General features: G+C 41.6%; 1 protein-coding gene across 9 annotated transcripts in view; it reads left to right on the top strand.

Annotated features, from left to right (window-relative positions):
• The first annotated feature begins 104 nt into the window (after window positions 1–104).
• The window catches only part of ALMS1 (ALMS1 centrosome and basal body associated protein), a 209,423-nt gene continuing 193,264 nt past the window's right edge, over window positions 105–16,263 (top strand). For all 9 annotated transcript variants that reach the window (XM_073211457.1, XM_073211435.1, XM_073211451.1 and 6 more), the window contains exon 1: window positions 105–434. In XM_073211457.1, the coding sequence (XP_073067558.1) occupies window positions 150–434 (285 nt within the window). In that variant the 5' untranslated portion in view covers window positions 105–149. The remainder of the gene's footprint in view (window positions 435–16,263) is intronic.

Genomic DNA, 16,263 nt, shown 5'->3' with positions numbered 1-16,263 from the left:
CTCCGTGCGCGCGCCGCGGCCTCTGGAGCGAGGCGGCGGCGGTCTTTGCGCCTGCGCGCGGCCGCAACTGCCAATCGGTTCCTTTCCCCTCCCCCACCCCTACCTCCCTCCATCCCCTCCTCCTCAGCCTCTGACAGCGAGGCAGCAACATGGAGCTTGAGGACCTACCCAGGCTCGGCGAGCTCGAGGAGGAGGCGGAGGAGGCGGAGAACCTGGACCAGGATGAGGTGGTGGTGGTGATGGAAAAGGAGGAGGAGGGGCGGCGGAAGCTGGCCTCGGACCTCCACTATGAGAGCCGGCCTCTGGGGAGTCCGGACGGCGAGGACGACGAGGAGGCCAAGGCCTGGATGTGGGCGCGCCCTGCCGGGACTGTGGTTCCGCCGTCGCTGCCGACGTTCCACCGGTCGGAAGACCAGCGGCCCGTCCCAGAAAAGGTGAGCCGCGCCGAGCGGCGACGTGGGCCTCCGGGGGCGGGGCGGCCCTGCGCCCTCTGCCCGCTCTCTGTGCCGGAGGCCGCCGGCTCCCTGCCTGTCGCGGTGCCGGACACAGCATAGGCGCGCATTTCAAGGCGTGCAGAGGCCATCTCGTCTCCCGGGCCGCGACTCCTGCCCAGCCTCTGGCTGACTACGAGTCTCCCGTTCTTTCTGGCAAACACCTCTCCTGTACCCTCCCTCTGGGTGGATCCCGGGCCTTTTGAACTTACACCAGATGTTCAGAAGACCCAGTATTCCCTTTGCGTGTAGTTAAGAAACCGTTGTGGGAGGAGGTGCGGTTTATCGTGCCCTGAGGGGGGGAAGGGCGGTGTCGGGTGGAGAGAGTGGTTGCCCAGGGACTGTCTTGTAGGGGAGACAGTTGGGAGATAAGTGCCTGAAGGGCAGGACCGCCCTTGAGGGAGTAGTGTGGATTACGTACTAGGCTTGCTCAGTTACTCTCAGGAGGCTCCTCAAGGAGCGTCAGTTGTACTTCTCTGGACCTAGTTTGTACCATAAAGGGGTCCCTAGCCTGTAGGAGGGGCTTAGAAATGCAAGAGCCTTATGCTGCAGCTCCAAACAGTCTGGGAAACTAGAAAGACAATGGAGAAAAGCTGATTTTGTGCTTGGCTCCTGAAGATCATTTTCAAAATAACTGCATTTGAGTTATTGCTTTTAAAGGTGAATAACAAAGGTTATACAATTCAGATATCAAGACATCAGACATGTCTAAAAATTTTTTTATTAATGTATTACTGATATACACTCTTATGAAGGTTTCACATGAAAAAACAATGGTTACTACATTTACCTATATTATCAAGTCCTCACCCATATCCCAGTGCAGTCACTGTCCATTAGTGTAGTAAGATGCCACAGAGTCACTGTTTGCCTTCTCTGTGCTAAGCTGTTTTCCCCGTGATCCCCCACCCCATATGTACTAAACATAATACCCCTCAATCCTCTTCTCCCTCCCTCCCCACCTGCCCTACCACACTCCTCCTCTTTGGTAACCACTAGTTCCTTCTTGGAGTCTCTGAGTTGACTGCTATTTTGTTCCTTCAGTTTTGCTTCACTGTTATACTCCACAAATGAGGGAAATCATTTGGCACTTGTCTTTCTCTGCCTGGCTTATTTCACTGAGCATAATATCCTCCAGCTCCATCCATGTTGTTGCAAATGGTAGGATTTGTTTCTTATCGCTGAATAGTATTCCATTGTGTATATGTACCACCTCTTCTTTATCCATTCATCTACTGATGGACACTTACGTTACTTCCATATCTTGGCTATAAATAGTGCTGCAATAAACGGGTGCATATGTCTTTTTGAATCTGAGAACTTGTTTTCTTTGGGTAAATTCCTAGGAGTGGAATGCCCAGGTCAAATGGTATTTCTGTTTGTAGTTTTTTGAGGAACCTCCATACTGCTTTCCACAATGGTTGAACTAGCTTATATTCCCACCGGCAGTGTAAGAGGGTTCCCCTTTCTCCGCATCCTTACCAGCATTTGTTGTTCCTGATCTTTTCTATGTTGGCCATCCTAACTAGTATGAGGTGATACCTCATTGTGGTTTTAATTTGCGTTTGCCTGATAATTAGTGATGTGGAGCATCTTTTCATGTACCTGTTGGCCATCTCAATTTCTTCTTTGGAGAACTGTCTCTTCCTATCCTCTGCCCATTTTTTAATTGGGTTATTTACTTTTTGGGTGTTGAGTCATGTGAGTTCTTTATATATTTTGGATGTTAACCCCTTGTCAGATATGTCACTTACAAATACATTCTCCCATACTGTAGGATGCCTTTTTGTTCTGTTGATGGTGTCCTTTGCCATACAGAAACATTTAAGTTTGATGTAGTCCCATGTGTTCATTTTTGCCGTTGTTTCCCTTGCTCGAGGAGATGCGTTCAGGAAGAAGATGCTCATGCTTATATTCGGGAGATTTTTGCCTATGTTTCTTCTAAGAGTTTTATGGTTTCATGACTTACATTCAGGTCTTTGATCCATTTTGAGTTTACTTTTGTATATGGGGTTAAACTATAATCCAGTTCATTCTCTTGCATGGAGCTGTCCAGGTTGCCAACACCAGCTGTTGAAGAGGCTGTCATTTCCCCATTGTATGTCCATGGCTCCTTTATCATATAATAATTGACCAAAGATGGTTGGGTTTATATCAGGGCTCTCTAGTCTGTTCCATTGATCTATGGGTCTGTTCTTGTGCCAGTACCAATTTGTCTTGATTACTGTGGCTTTGTAGTAGAGCTTGAAGTTGGGGAGCATAATCCCCCCAGCTTTATTCTCCCTTCTCAGGATTGCTTTGGTTGTTCGGGGTCTTTGTGGTTCCATATGAATTTTACAACTATTTTCTCTAGCTCGTTAAAGAATGTTGGTATTTTTTTTTTTTTTGGTATCATTAATCTACAATTACATGAAGAACATTATGTTTACTAGGCTCCCCCTTCACCAAGTCCCCCCTACATACCCCTTCACAGTCACTGTCCATCTGTGTAGTAAGATGCTGTAAAAATCACTACTTGTCTTCTCTGTGTTGCACAACCCTCCCCTTGCCCCCCATGCACTATACATGCTAATTGTAATGCCCTCTTTCTTTTCCCCCGCCCTTATCCCTCCCATCCTCCCCAGCCCCTTTCCCTTTGGTAACTATTAGTCCATTCTTGGGTTCTGTGAGTCTGCTGCTGTTTTGTTCCTTCAGTTTTCCTTTGTTCTTATACTACACATATGAGTGAAATCATTTGGTACTTGTCTTTCTCCGCCTGGCTTATTTCACTGAGCATAATACCCTCTGGCTCCATCCATGTTGTTGCGAATGGTAAGATCTGTTTTTTTCTCATGGCTGAGTAATATTCCATTGTGTATATGTATCACATCTTCTTTATCCATTCATCTACTGATGGACATTTAGGTTGCTTTCATATCTTGGCTATTGTAAATAGTGCAGCGATAAACATAGGGGTGCATCTGTCTTTTTCAAACTGGAGTGCTGCATTCTTAGGATAAATTCCTAGAAGTGGAATTCCTGGGTCAAATGCTATTCCTATTTTGAGCATTCTGAGGAACCTCCATACTGCTTTCCACAATGGTTGAACTAATTTACATTCCCACCAGCAGTGTAGGAGGGTTCCCCTTTGTCCACACCCTCGCCAACATTTGTTGTTGTTTGTCTTTTTGATGATGGCGATCCTTACTGGTGTGAGGTGATATCTCATTGTGGTTTTAATTTGCATTTCTCTGATGATTAGCGATGTGGAGCATCTTTTCATGTGCCTGTTGGCCATCTGGATTTCTTCTTTAGAGAACTGTCTATTAAGCTCCTCTGCCCATTTTTTAATTGGATTATTTGCTTTTTGTTTTTTTGAGGCGTGTGAGCTCTTTATATATTTTGGATGTCAATCCTTTATCGGATCTGTCATTTATGAATATGTTCTCCCAAACTGTAGGATACCTTTTTGTTCTATTGATGGTGTCCTTTGCTGTACAGAAGCTTTTTAGCTTGATATAGTCCCGCTTGTTCATTTTTGCCTTTCTTTCCCTTGCCCAGGGAGATATGTTCATGAAGAAGTCACTCATGTTTATGTCCATGAGATTTTTTGCCTGTTTTTTTCTAAGAGTTTTATGGTTTCATGACTTACATTCAGGTCTTTGATCCATTTGGAGTTTACTTTTGTGTATGGGGTTAGACAGTATGGGGTGATCCAGTTTCATTCTCTTACATGTAGCTGTCCAGTTTTGCCAGCATCATCTGTTGAAGAGACTGTCATTTCCCCATTCTATGTCCATGGCTCCTTTATCGTATATTAATTGGCCATATATGTTTAGAATAATGTCTGGAGTCTCTATTCTGTTCCACTGGTCTGTGGCTCTGTTCTTGTGCCAGTACCAAATTGTCTTGATTACTGTGGCTTTGTAGTAGAGCTTGAAGTTTGGGAGCAAGATCCCCCCCACTTTATTCTTCCTTCTCAGGATTGCTTTGGCTATTTGGGGTCTTTGATGGTTCCATATGAATTTTTGAACTATTTGTTCCAGTTCAAGAATGCTGTTGGTAATTTGATAGGGATTGCATCGAATCTATATGTTGCTTTGGGCAGGATGACTGTTTTGATGATATTAATTCTTCCTAGCCAGGAGCATGGGATGAGTTTCCATTTGTTAGTGACCTCTTTAATTTCTCTTAAGAGTGTCTTGTTGTTTTCAGGGTATAGGTCTTTCACTTCCTTGGTTAGGTTTATTCCTAGGTATTTTATTCTTTTTGATGCTATTGTGAATGGAATTGTTTTCCTGATTTCTCTTTCTATTAGTTCATTGTTAGTGTATAGGAAAGCTACAGATTTCTGTGTGTTAATTTTGTATCCTGCAACTTTGCTGAATTCCGATATTAGTTCTACTAGTTTTGCAGTGGAGTCTTTGGGGTTTTTTATGTACAGTATCATGTCATCTGCAAATAGTGACAGTTTGACTTCTTTACCAATCTGGATTTCTTATATTTCCTTGTTTTGTCTGATTGCCATGGCTAGGACCTCCAGTAACACGTTGAATAACAGTGGGGAGAGTGGGCATCCCTGTCTTGTTCCTGATCTCAGAGGAAAAGCTTTCAGCCTCTCGCTGTTCAGTATGATGTTGGCTGTGGGTTTATCATATATGGCCTTTATTATGTTGAAGTACTTGCCCTCTATGCCCATTTTGTCGAGAGTTTTTATCATGCATGGATGTTGAATTTTGTTGAATGCTTTTTCAGCATCTATGGAGATGATCATGTGGTTTTTGTCTTTCTTTTTGTTGATGTGGTGGATGATGTTGATGGATTTTCGAATGTTGTACTATCCTTGCATCCCTGGGATGAATCCCACTTGGTCATGGTGTATGATCCTCTTGATGTATTTTTGATTTCGGTTTGCTAATATTTTGTTCAGTATTTTTGCATCTACGTTCATCAGGGATATTGGTCTGTAGTTTTCCTTTTTGGTGGAGTCTTTGCCTGGTTTTGGTATTAGGATGATGTTGGCTTCATAGAATGAGTTTGGGAGTAGTCCCTCCTCTTCTATTTTTTGGAAAACTTTAAGGAGAATGGCTGTTATGTCTTCTCTGTATATCTGCTAAAATTCCGAGGTAAATCCATCTGGCCCAGGGGTTTTGTTCTTGGGTAGTTTTTTGATTACTGATTCAATTTCGTTGCTGGTAATTGGTCTGTTTAGATTTTCTGTTTCTGGGTCAGTCTTGGAAGGTTGTATTTTTCTAGGAAGTTGTCCATTTCTCTTAGGTTTTCCAGCTTGTTAGCATATAGGTTTTCATAGTATTCTCTAATAATTCTTTGTATTTCTGTGGGGTCTGTCGTGATTTTTTCCTTTCTCATTTCTGATTCTGTTGATGTGTGTTGACTCTCTTTCTCTCTTAATAAGTCTGGCTGGAGGCTTATCCATTTTGTTTATTTTCTCGAAGAACCAGTTCTTGGTTTCATTGATTTTTTTCTATTATTTTATTCTTCTCAATTTTATTTATATCTTCTCTGATCTTTATTATGTCCCTCCATCTGCTGACCTTAGGCCTCATTTGTTCTTCTTTTTCCAATTTTGATAATTGTGACATTAGACTATTCATTTGGGATTGTTCTTCCTTCTTTAAATATGCCTGGATTGCTATATACTTTCCTCTTAAGACTGCTTTTGCTGTGTCCCACAGAAGTTGGGGCTTTGTGTTGTTGTTGTCATTTGTTTCCATATATTGCTGGGTCTCCATTTTAATTTGGCCATTGATCCATTGATTATTTAGGAGCATGTTTTTAAGCCTCCATGTGTTTGTGAGCCTTTTTGCTTTCTTTGTACAGTTTATTTCTAGTTTTATACCTTTGTGGTCTGAAAAGTTGGTTAGTAGGATTTCAGTCTTTTGGAATTTACTAAGGCTCTTTTTGTGGCCTAGTATGTGGTCTATTCTGGAGAATGTTCCATGTGCACTTGAGAAGAATGTGTATCCTGCTGCTTTTGGATGTAGAGTTCTATAGATGTCTATTAGGTCCATCTGTTCTAGTGCGTTGTTCAGTGCCTCTGTGTCCTTACTTATTTTCTGTCTGGTGGATTTGTCCTTTGGAGTGAGTGGTGTGTTAAAGTTTCCCAAAATGAATGCATTGCATTCTATTTCCTCCTTTAATTCTGTTAGTATTTGTTTCACATATATTGGTGCTCCTGTATTGGGTGCATATATATTTATAATGGTTATATCCTCTTGTTGGACTGAGCCCTTTATCATTATGTAATGTCCTTCTTTATCTTTTGTTACTTTCTTTATTTTGAAGTCTATTTTGTCTGATACTAGTATTGCAACACCTGCTTTTTTTCCTCTGTTGTTTGCATGAAATATCTTTCCCCATCCCTTGACTTTTAATCTGTGCATGTCTTTGGGTTTGAGGTGAGTCTCTTGTAAGCAGCATATAGATGGGTCTTGCTTTTTTATCTATTCTGTTACTCTATGTCTTTTGATTAGTGCATTCAGTCCATTTACATTTAGGGTGATTATTGAAAGATATGTACTTATTGCCATTGCAGGCTTTAGATTTGTGGTTACCAAAGGTTCAAGGTTAGCTTGTTTACTACCTTACTGTCTGACTTAACTCACTTATTGAGCTGTTACAAACACAGTCTGATGATTATTTCTTTCCCTTCTTTTTCCTTCTCCTCCATTCTTCATATGTTGGGTGTTTTGTTCTGTGCTCTTTTTAGGAGTGCTCCCATCTGGAGCAGTCCCTCTAAGATACCCTGTAGAGGTGGTTTGTGGGAGGCAAATTCCCTCAACTTTTGCTTGTCTGGGAATTGTTTAATCCCTCCTTCATATTTAAATGATAATCGTGCTGGATACAGTATCCTTCGTTCAAGACCCTTCTGTTTCATTGCATTAAATATATCATGCCATTCTCTTCTGGCCTGTAAGGTTTCTGTTGAGAAGTCTGATGGTAGCCTGCTGGTTTTTCCTTTGTAGGTGACCTTTTTTCTCTCTCTGGCTGCCTTTAATACTCTGTCCTTGTCCTTGATCTTTGTCATTTTAATTATTATGTGTCTTGGTGTTATCCTCTTTGAGTCCCGTCTCTCGGAAGTTCTGTGTGCCTCAGTAGTCTGAGCAACTATTTCCTCCCCCAGTTTGGGGAAGTTCTCAGCATTTATTTCTTCAAAAGACACTTTCTATCCCTTTTTCTCTCTCTTCTTCCTCTGGTACCCCTATAATGCAGATATTGTACCTTTTGTATTGGTCTCACAGTTCTCTTAATATTGTTTCATTCCTGGAGATCCTTTTATCTCTCTCTGCATCAGCTTCTATGCGTTCCTGTTCTCTGGTTTCTATACCATCAATGGCCTCTTGCATCTTATCCATTCTGCTTATAAATCCTTCCAGAGTTTGTTTCTCTTCTGTAATCTCCCTCCAGACATCTGTAATCTCTCTCCGGACTTCATCCCTTAGCTCTTGCATATTTCTCTGCAGCTCTGTCAGCATGTTTATGATTTTTATTTTGAATTCTTTTTCAGGGAGACTGGTTAGGTCTGCCTCTGCAGATCCTTTCTCAGGTGTAACTGTCTTGGACTGGACCAGATTTTTTTGCCTTTTCATGGTGATAGCAGTGGCTATAGGCAGGTTGCAGGTGTGTCAGCTGGGAGAAGAAAGTCCTTTCCTGCTTGCTGGATGCCTTGCCCTTCTCCTCTGCCTGTGATGGCTACCTGCACTCCTGGAACAGCCACCGGGTTAATCTCCTAAGCTGCTGTGGGCGGGGTGTCCGTCAGAGCAGCGCGGAGTCCTGCGGGGAGTGGCAGGCACACCAGGTGCACTCCTCTGTGGTAGTGGTGACGCTGCCGGGAGGCTGTGTAACAGCAGTGGCCTTTGGATCTGGCCCGGACGGCTGTGCGTTGGGCTGGGATTCCGGTTGGCTCCTGGGAGCGCGCCTGCTCCCTCTGGCTCTGCTGCCGGTGCGCGCAGGGCTTTTCCGTGCAGGCTTCTACTGGGCTCTGGCTTCACTGCCTCCAGTGTGTGCAAGCTGTGCCCGGGCTGTTCAATCATGCCACTGTAGGCTATAGCACAAACCTGCCCTGCAGCGCACGGATCTGCTCTCGGTTCTATCCAGCGCTTCCGTCCCTGGCGTGCGCTCCCACTCTCCTGCTACTGGGTCCGTGTGTTGGGGTCCGCGCCAGTTGGAGGAACAACTGGCAGGCTGCGTAGTCCTGTGAGGGGCTTCAGAGCTGCACTGCCTCCGTTTAGGGCACCTAAGTCTCCCTGGTATTCCCAGCTGCTGGGACAAATTTGTCCACTATGGGGTCCCTGTCTCTTTAAGACTTGCAGAAAGCACTTGCTTTTCTTTTGTCTCAGGGGCGCCGGTTGCGGGGACCTGCCCACAGGTTTTGCTTTTCCATTTCTCTAATATCCAACACCCCATGCACCTTGTGTCTGCGTTCCGGGTGTGGATTTCTAGAGTTGTTTAGCAGTCCTGGGCTTTCACTCTCTCCCTGTTATGACTCCTTTCTTACCGCCGGGTTTTGGGGTGGGGGAGTGTTTGGGTCCCGCCTGGCTGCAGCTTGTATCTTACTCCCTCCGTGTGATGTTGAGTTCTCACAGATGTAGATGTATCCTGGCTGTTGAACTGCATCCACTGGTGTCTCTTTTAGGAATAGTTGTATTTATTGTATTTTCATTAATATATATGTTTTTGGGGAGGAGATTTCCTCTGAACCACTCATGCCGCCATCTTCCCGTGATTCCCCCCTGTTGTTGGTATTTTTGTAGGAATTGCATTGAATCTGTAGATTGCTTTAGGCAGGATGGCCATTTTGACAATATTAATTCTTCCTATCCATGAGCACGGGATGTGTTTCCATTTATTGATATCTTCTTTAATTTCTCTCATGACTGTCTTGTAGTTTTCAGAGTATAGATCTTTCATTCTCCTTGGTTAGGTTTATTCCTAGGTATTTTATTCTTTTTGAAGCAACTGTGAATGGAGTTGTTTTCCTGATTTCTCTTTCTGCTAGTTCATTGTTAGTATATAGGAATGCCGCAGAATTCTATGTATTAATTTTGTGTCCTGCAACTTTGCTGAATTCAGATATTAGATCTAGTAGTTTTGGAGTGGATTCTTTAGGGTTTTTTTGTGAGTATTTTTTAAATTTTGTTATCAATAATGTATAGTTACAATTACTTGAACAACACTATGATTACTAGACTCCCCCTATTATCAAGTACCCTCCACATACCCAGTTACAGTCACTGTCCATCAGCGTAGTAAGATGCTATAGAGTCATTAATTACTTGTCTTCTCTGTATATACTGCCTTTCCAGTGTCCCACCCCCCACTACATTATGTGTGCTAATCATAATGCCCCAGTTTCCCCCTTATCCCTCCCTTCCCACCCATCCTCCCCAGTCCCTTTCCCTTTGGTAACTGTTAGTCCATTCTTGGGTTCTGTGATTCTGCTGCTGTTTTGTTTCTTCAGTTTTTGCTTTGCTCTTATACTCCACAGATGAGTGAAGTCATTTGATACTTGTCCTTCTCCGCCTGGCTTATTTCACTGAGCATAATATCCTCCAGCTCCATCCATGTTGTTGTAAATGGTAGGATTTGTTTTCTTCTTACGGCTGAGTAATATTCCATTGTGTATATGTACCACATCATCTTTATCCATTCATCCACTAATGGACACTTAGGTTGCTTCCATTTCTTGGTTTTTGTAAATTGTGCTGCATAAACATGGGTGCATATGTCTTTTTCCAACTGGGTTCTTGCATTCTTAGGGTAAATTCCTAGGAGTAGAATTCCTGGGTCAAATGGTATTTCTATTTTTCGTTTTTTGAGGAACCTCCATACTGCTTTCCACAATGGTTGAAGTAGTTTCCATTCCCACCAGCAGTGTAGGAGGGTTCCCCTTTTTCCACATCCTTGCCAACATTTGTTGTTGTTTGTCTTTTAGATCTTGGCCATCCTAACTGGTGTGAGGTGATATCTCATTGTGGTTTTAATTTGCATTTCTCTGATGATTAGCTCTTTAGGGTTTTTTATATATAATATCATGTCATCTGCAAACAGGGACAGTTTAACTTCTCCCTTGCCAATGTGGATCGCCTTTTATTTCTTTCTGTTGTATGATTGCCGTGGCTACGACCTCCAGTACTATGTTGATAGAGGTGGGGAGAGTGGGCATCCTTGTCTTGTTCCCGATTTTAAAGGGAAAGCTTTCAGGTTCTTGCTGTTAAGTATGATCTTGGCTGTGGGTTTGTCATATATGGCCTTTATTACGTTGAGGTACTTGCCCTCTATACCCATTTTGTTGAGAGTTTTTATCATGAATGAATGTCGAATTTTCTCAAATGCTTTAACAGCATCTATGGAGATGATCATGTGTTTTTTGTCCTTTTTGTTGATGTGGTGGATGATGTTGATGGATTTTCGAATGTTGTACCATCCTTGCATCCCTGGAATAAATCCTACTTGTTCATGATGGATGACCTTTTTGATGTATTTTTGAATTTGGTTTGCTAATATTTTGTTGGGTATTTTTGCATCTATGTTCATCAGGGATATTGGTCTTTAATTGTCTTTTATTGTGGTGTCTTTCCCTGGTTTTGGTATTAGAGTGATACTGGCCTCATAGAATGAGTTTGGGATTATTCCCTCTTCTACTCTTTGGAAAACTTTAAGGAGGATGGGTATGAGGTCTTCACTAAATGTTTGATAAATTTCTGCAGTGAAGCCATCTGGTCCAGGACTGTTGTTCTTAGATAGGTTTTTGATTACCTGTTCAATTTCCTTGCTGGTCATTGGTCTGTTCAGATTTTCTGTCTCTTTCTGGGTCAGCCTTGGAAGGTTGTATTTTTCTTGAAAGTTGTCCATTTCTTCTAGGTTATCCAGTTTGTTAGCATCTAATTTTTCATAGTATTCTCTAAAATTCTTTGTATTTCTGTGGTGTCCTTAGTGATGTTTCCTTTCTCACTTTTGATTCTGTATGTGTGTACACTCTTTTTTTCTTGATAAGTCTGGCTAGGGTTTTTTTTCATTTATTTTCTCGAAGAAGCAGCTACTGCTTTCCTTGATTCTTTCTATTGTTTCATTCTTCTCGATTTTTTTTATTTCTGCTCTAATCTTTATTATGTCTCTTCTTATACTGACTTTGGGCCTCATTTGTCCTTTTTCTAGTTTCTTTAATTGTGAGTTTAGACTGCTTATATGGGATTGTTCTTCTTTCCTGAGGTAGGCCTGCATTGCAATATACTTCCCTCTTAGCACAGCTTTCGCTGCCTCCCACAGATTCTGCAGTATTGAATTATTGTTGTCATTTGTCTCCATATATTACTTGATCTCTGTTTTTATTTGATCATTGATCCATTAGTTACTTAGGAACATGTTGTTAAGCCTTCATGTGTTTGTGCGCTTTTTCGTTTTCTTTGTGTAATTTATTTCTAGTTTCATACCTTTGTGGTTGGAGAAACTGGTTGGTACAGTTTCAGTGTTTTTGAATTTACTGAGGCTCTTTTTGTGGCCTAGTATATGATCTATTCTTGAAAATGTTGCATGTGCACTTGAGAAGAATGTGTATCCTGTTGCTGTTGGGTGTAGAGTTCTATAGATGTCTGTTAGGTCCATCTTTTCTAATGTGTTGTTCAGTGCCTCTGTCTCCTTACTTATTTTCTTCCTGGTTGATGTGTCCTTTGGAGTGAGTGGAGTGTTGAAGAAGTCTCCCAGAATGAATGCATTGCATACTATTTCCCCTTTTAATTCAGTTATTACTTGTTTCACATATGTAGGTGGTTCTGTGTTGGGTGCATAGATACTTAGAATGGTTATATCCTTGTATTGGATTGACCCTTTTATCATTATGTAATGTCCTTGTCTCGTTACTTTCTTTGTTTGAATATCCTCTTTTGCTGGATTGACCGTTTTATCATTATGTGATGTTCTTCGTTGTCTCTTGTGACTTTCTTTGTTTGTAGTCTATTTTGTGTGTTACAAGTACTGCAACTCCTGCTTTTTTGTCCCTGGTAGGTTCATGAAGTATCTTTTTCCATCCCTTCACTTTTAGCTCTATGTCTTTGGGTTTGAAATGAGTCTCTTGTAGGCAGCATATAGTAGGCCTTGTTTTTTTATCCACTCAGTGACTATATGTCTTTTGATTGGTCCATTCAGACCATTTACATTTAGGGTGATTATTGATAGGTATGTATTTATTGCCTTTGCAGGGTTTAGATTCATTGTGACCAAAGGTTCAAGGGTAACTTCCTTATGTATGCATCTAACTTAACTCACTTAGTATGCTATTACAAACACAATCTAAAGGTTCTTTTTCTTTTATCCTCCTTTTTCTTTATATATTAGGTATCATATTCTGTACTCTTTGTCTATCCCTTGATTGTCTTTGGGGGTAGTTGATTTGATTTTGCATCTTGCTTAGAAATTAATTTTTCTACTTTCTTTGCTGTGGTTTTATTTCCCCTGGTGACAGCTATTTAGCCTTAGGAATACTTCCATCTACAGCAGTCCCTCCAAAATGCACTGTAGATGTTGTTTGTGGGAGGAAATTTCTCTCAGCTTTTGCTCATCTGAAAATTGTTTAATCTCTCCTTCAAATTTAAATGATAATCTTGCCAGATAGAGTATTCTGGGTTTGAGGCCGTTCTGCTTCATTGCATTGAACATATCATGCCATTCCCTTCAGGTCTGTAAAGTTTCTGTTGAGAAGTCTAATGATAGCCTGATGTGTTTTCCTTTGTATGTGATCTTTTTTCTCTCTCTAGCTGCTTTTACGAGTCTGTCTTTATCCTTGCTCTTTGCCATTTTAATTATTATATGTCTTGGTGTTGTCTTCCTTAGGTCCCTTGTCTTGGGAGATCTGTGCACTTCCATGGCCTGAGAGACTATCTCCTTTCCCAGATTGGGGAAGTTTTCGGCAATTGCCTCCTCAAAGACACTTTCTGTCCCTTTTTCTCTCTTCTTCTTCTGGTACCCCCATAATACAAATAATGATCCATTTGGATTGGTCACACAGTTCTCTCAATATTCTTTCATTCCTAGAGATCCTTTTTTCTCTCTTTGCCTTAGCTTCTTTGTAATCCTCTTCTCTGATTTCTATTTCATTTATCGTCTCCTACACCTTATCTAATCTGCTTTTAAAACCCTACATTGTGTTCCTTAGCGATTGGATCTCCATCCTAAATTTGTTCCTGAGTTCTTGAATATTTTTCTGTACCTCCAGGATCATGTTTTTGATTTTTATTTTGAAATCTCTTTCAGGAAGATTGATTAGTTCAGTCTCACTTTATCATTTTTCTCGTGTTTTTGGGATTTTGGTTTGAATCAAGTTCCTTTGATGTTTCATATTTGTTTGTGGCACCCTCTAGTTCCCAGAAGCTCTACTCTCTGGAGCTGTTTATCCCCTGGAGTGATGTTGGAGTTGCAGGCGTGCCGTGCTGGTGCCTGGGGAGAGGAAAGAGCTGTTTCCTGCTTTCTAGCTGCTATTCCTGTCTCCACTGCCAGAACCAGTGGGCCAAACACACAGGTGTAAGCCTCTATGCTTTGCGATTGTAGCTGCTGTATGTGGGGCTTCCCTCTGGCTGGCCTGATACCAGGGCAGGGGTTGCCAGTTTGCGAGCCAGGTGCCGGCTGATCAGGGGGAAGGTGCAGCAGGCTGGGTATTAAGGTTGGGGGCCTTGGAGCTGCGTAGCCAGCCAGGGGGATTGAGCACCTGAAGATAGTGATAGTTCCCAAGCTGGTGGGCAGAGTGCACCTGGACAATTTTGTCCATCTGTCTTTTTTCCTGAGCAGTAAGTTCTGTGCAATCCTTGCCCCTTTAGCAGCCCTCTGGCTGTTAGGAAGTCTCTCAGACTGCCCGCCCAGAGCAGTCAGATATGGATCCCTGTTTTCCACAAGCAGCTGGAATCTCAGTCTCTCCAGGTATTCTGCCTGTCCTAGCTTTCCAAACCCACTGATCACCAGAGCACCATGCAATGTAGGTTTGTGCTTCCAGAGCAGGTGTCCAGGGCTAGGTGTTCAGCAGTTACAGGCATTCACTCCCTCCCTGCTCTTTGTTATCTTCCTCCCACCTGTGAGCTGGGGTGGGGGAAGGGCTTGAGTCCCGCTGGGTCTTTGGTATGTTACCCTGTTTTGTGAGGTCTGTTCTTTTCTCCAGGTGTATGCAGTTGGCGCACCCTTCTTTCCTGTTGCTCTTTCAGGATTAGTTGTATTAATTTTATTTTCATATTATATGTGGTTTTATGAGGAGGTCTGTGTCTAACCTCTCATGCCACCATCTTTAATCCCTCCTCATTGATTTTTTTTTTTTCCTTCCTGTTCACTCTTTGGTTTATCTGTGCTCCAATATTTATTATTTTCTTCCTTTTGCTTGATTTTGGTTTAGGTCGTTCTTTTTTTTTCTCATTCCTTGAGGTATAAATTAGGTGGTGTAATTTGAGATCTTGTTTTTTTTTTAATGTGTATGTGTACAGCTATAAACTTCATTCTTAGAACTGTTTTTGCTGCATCCTGTAAGTTCTGGTATTTGTGCTTTCAGTTTCATTTGTGTCAAAATGTTTTCTAATTTCCCTTGTGACTGTGAAACCCATTGGCTTTCTTAGAGTGTAGTGTTAATTTCTACATATTCATAGAATTTCTAGTTTTTCTTATGTTTTTGATTTCTAGTTTAATTCCTTTGTGATTGGAAAAGATACTGTGTATGACATATTTTGTGGCTTAATATATGTTCTATCCTGAAGAATGTTTCATGTGTACTTGAGCAAGTGTGTATGCTGTTGTTGAGTGGAGTGTTCTGTATATGTCTGTTAGGTCCATTTGGTCTATGGTGATGTTCAATCCCTCTATTTTCTTCATTTTCTGTCCAGTTGTTTACCCATTGTTTAAAATTAGGTATTGAAGGTTACTAGTGTGTTGCTGTATATTTTCTCCTTCAATTCTTTAAAAGTTTGCCTTGTAACCATCAGTGTAGTAAGATGCTATAGGATCATTACTTGTCTTCCCTGTGTTATACTGCCTTCCCCGTGTCCCCACCCCCAGTCCCTTTTTCCCCCTTATCCCTCCCTTCCCACGCATCCTCCCCAGTCCCTTTCCCTTTGGTAACTGTTAGTCCATTCTTAGGTTCTGTGAGTCTTCTCCTGTTTTGTTCCCTCAGTTTTTTCTTTGTTCTTATACTCCACAGATGAGTGACATCATTTGATACTTGTCTTTCTCTGCCTGGCTTATTTCACTGAGCATAATACCCTTTAGCTCCTTCCATGTTGTTGCAAATGGTAGGATTTGTTTTCTTCTTATGGCTGAATAATATTCCATTGTGTATATGTACCACATCATCTTTATCCATTCATCTACTGATGGACTCTCTTGTAACAGTTTTCGATTTAAAGTCTGTTTTGTCAGAGCTTAGTGTATTGACTCCTATGCTCTTTTGGTTACCATCTGCGTGAAATATCTTTCAGCCTATATGTGTCCTTAAATATAAAGTGTTTCTCTCATAGGTAGCATATAGTTGGAAGACCACTAACTTTTAATATTAAAAACTGACTTAGATGAACTCTTTAAGGATTTTTTTTTAACCAAAAGACATTTAATCTCAGATCAGACAGTTGCTGATAACACCTGCTTAGGTTTCAAGCATTCATCTTAAGAATCTTCCTTTCAAGTATTTGGATTACACACTATCCAGAGGTAACTGTGGGAAATCTAATCAAATATAATGGAATGTATTAGAAATTAATTTTCTTGATAAAGTTGAGAGTCAGATAGGTAAGAAAACTAAGTAGTTCTG

This window comes from Manis javanica, chromosome 1 (genome assembly GCF_040802235.1).
Source record: "Manis javanica isolate MJ-LG chromosome 1, MJ_LKY, whole genome shotgun sequence".
Classification (NCBI taxonomy): Eukaryota; Metazoa; Chordata; class Mammalia; order Pholidota; family Manidae; genus Manis; species Manis javanica.
This window is presented reverse-complemented; position numbering and strand designations above follow the sequence as displayed.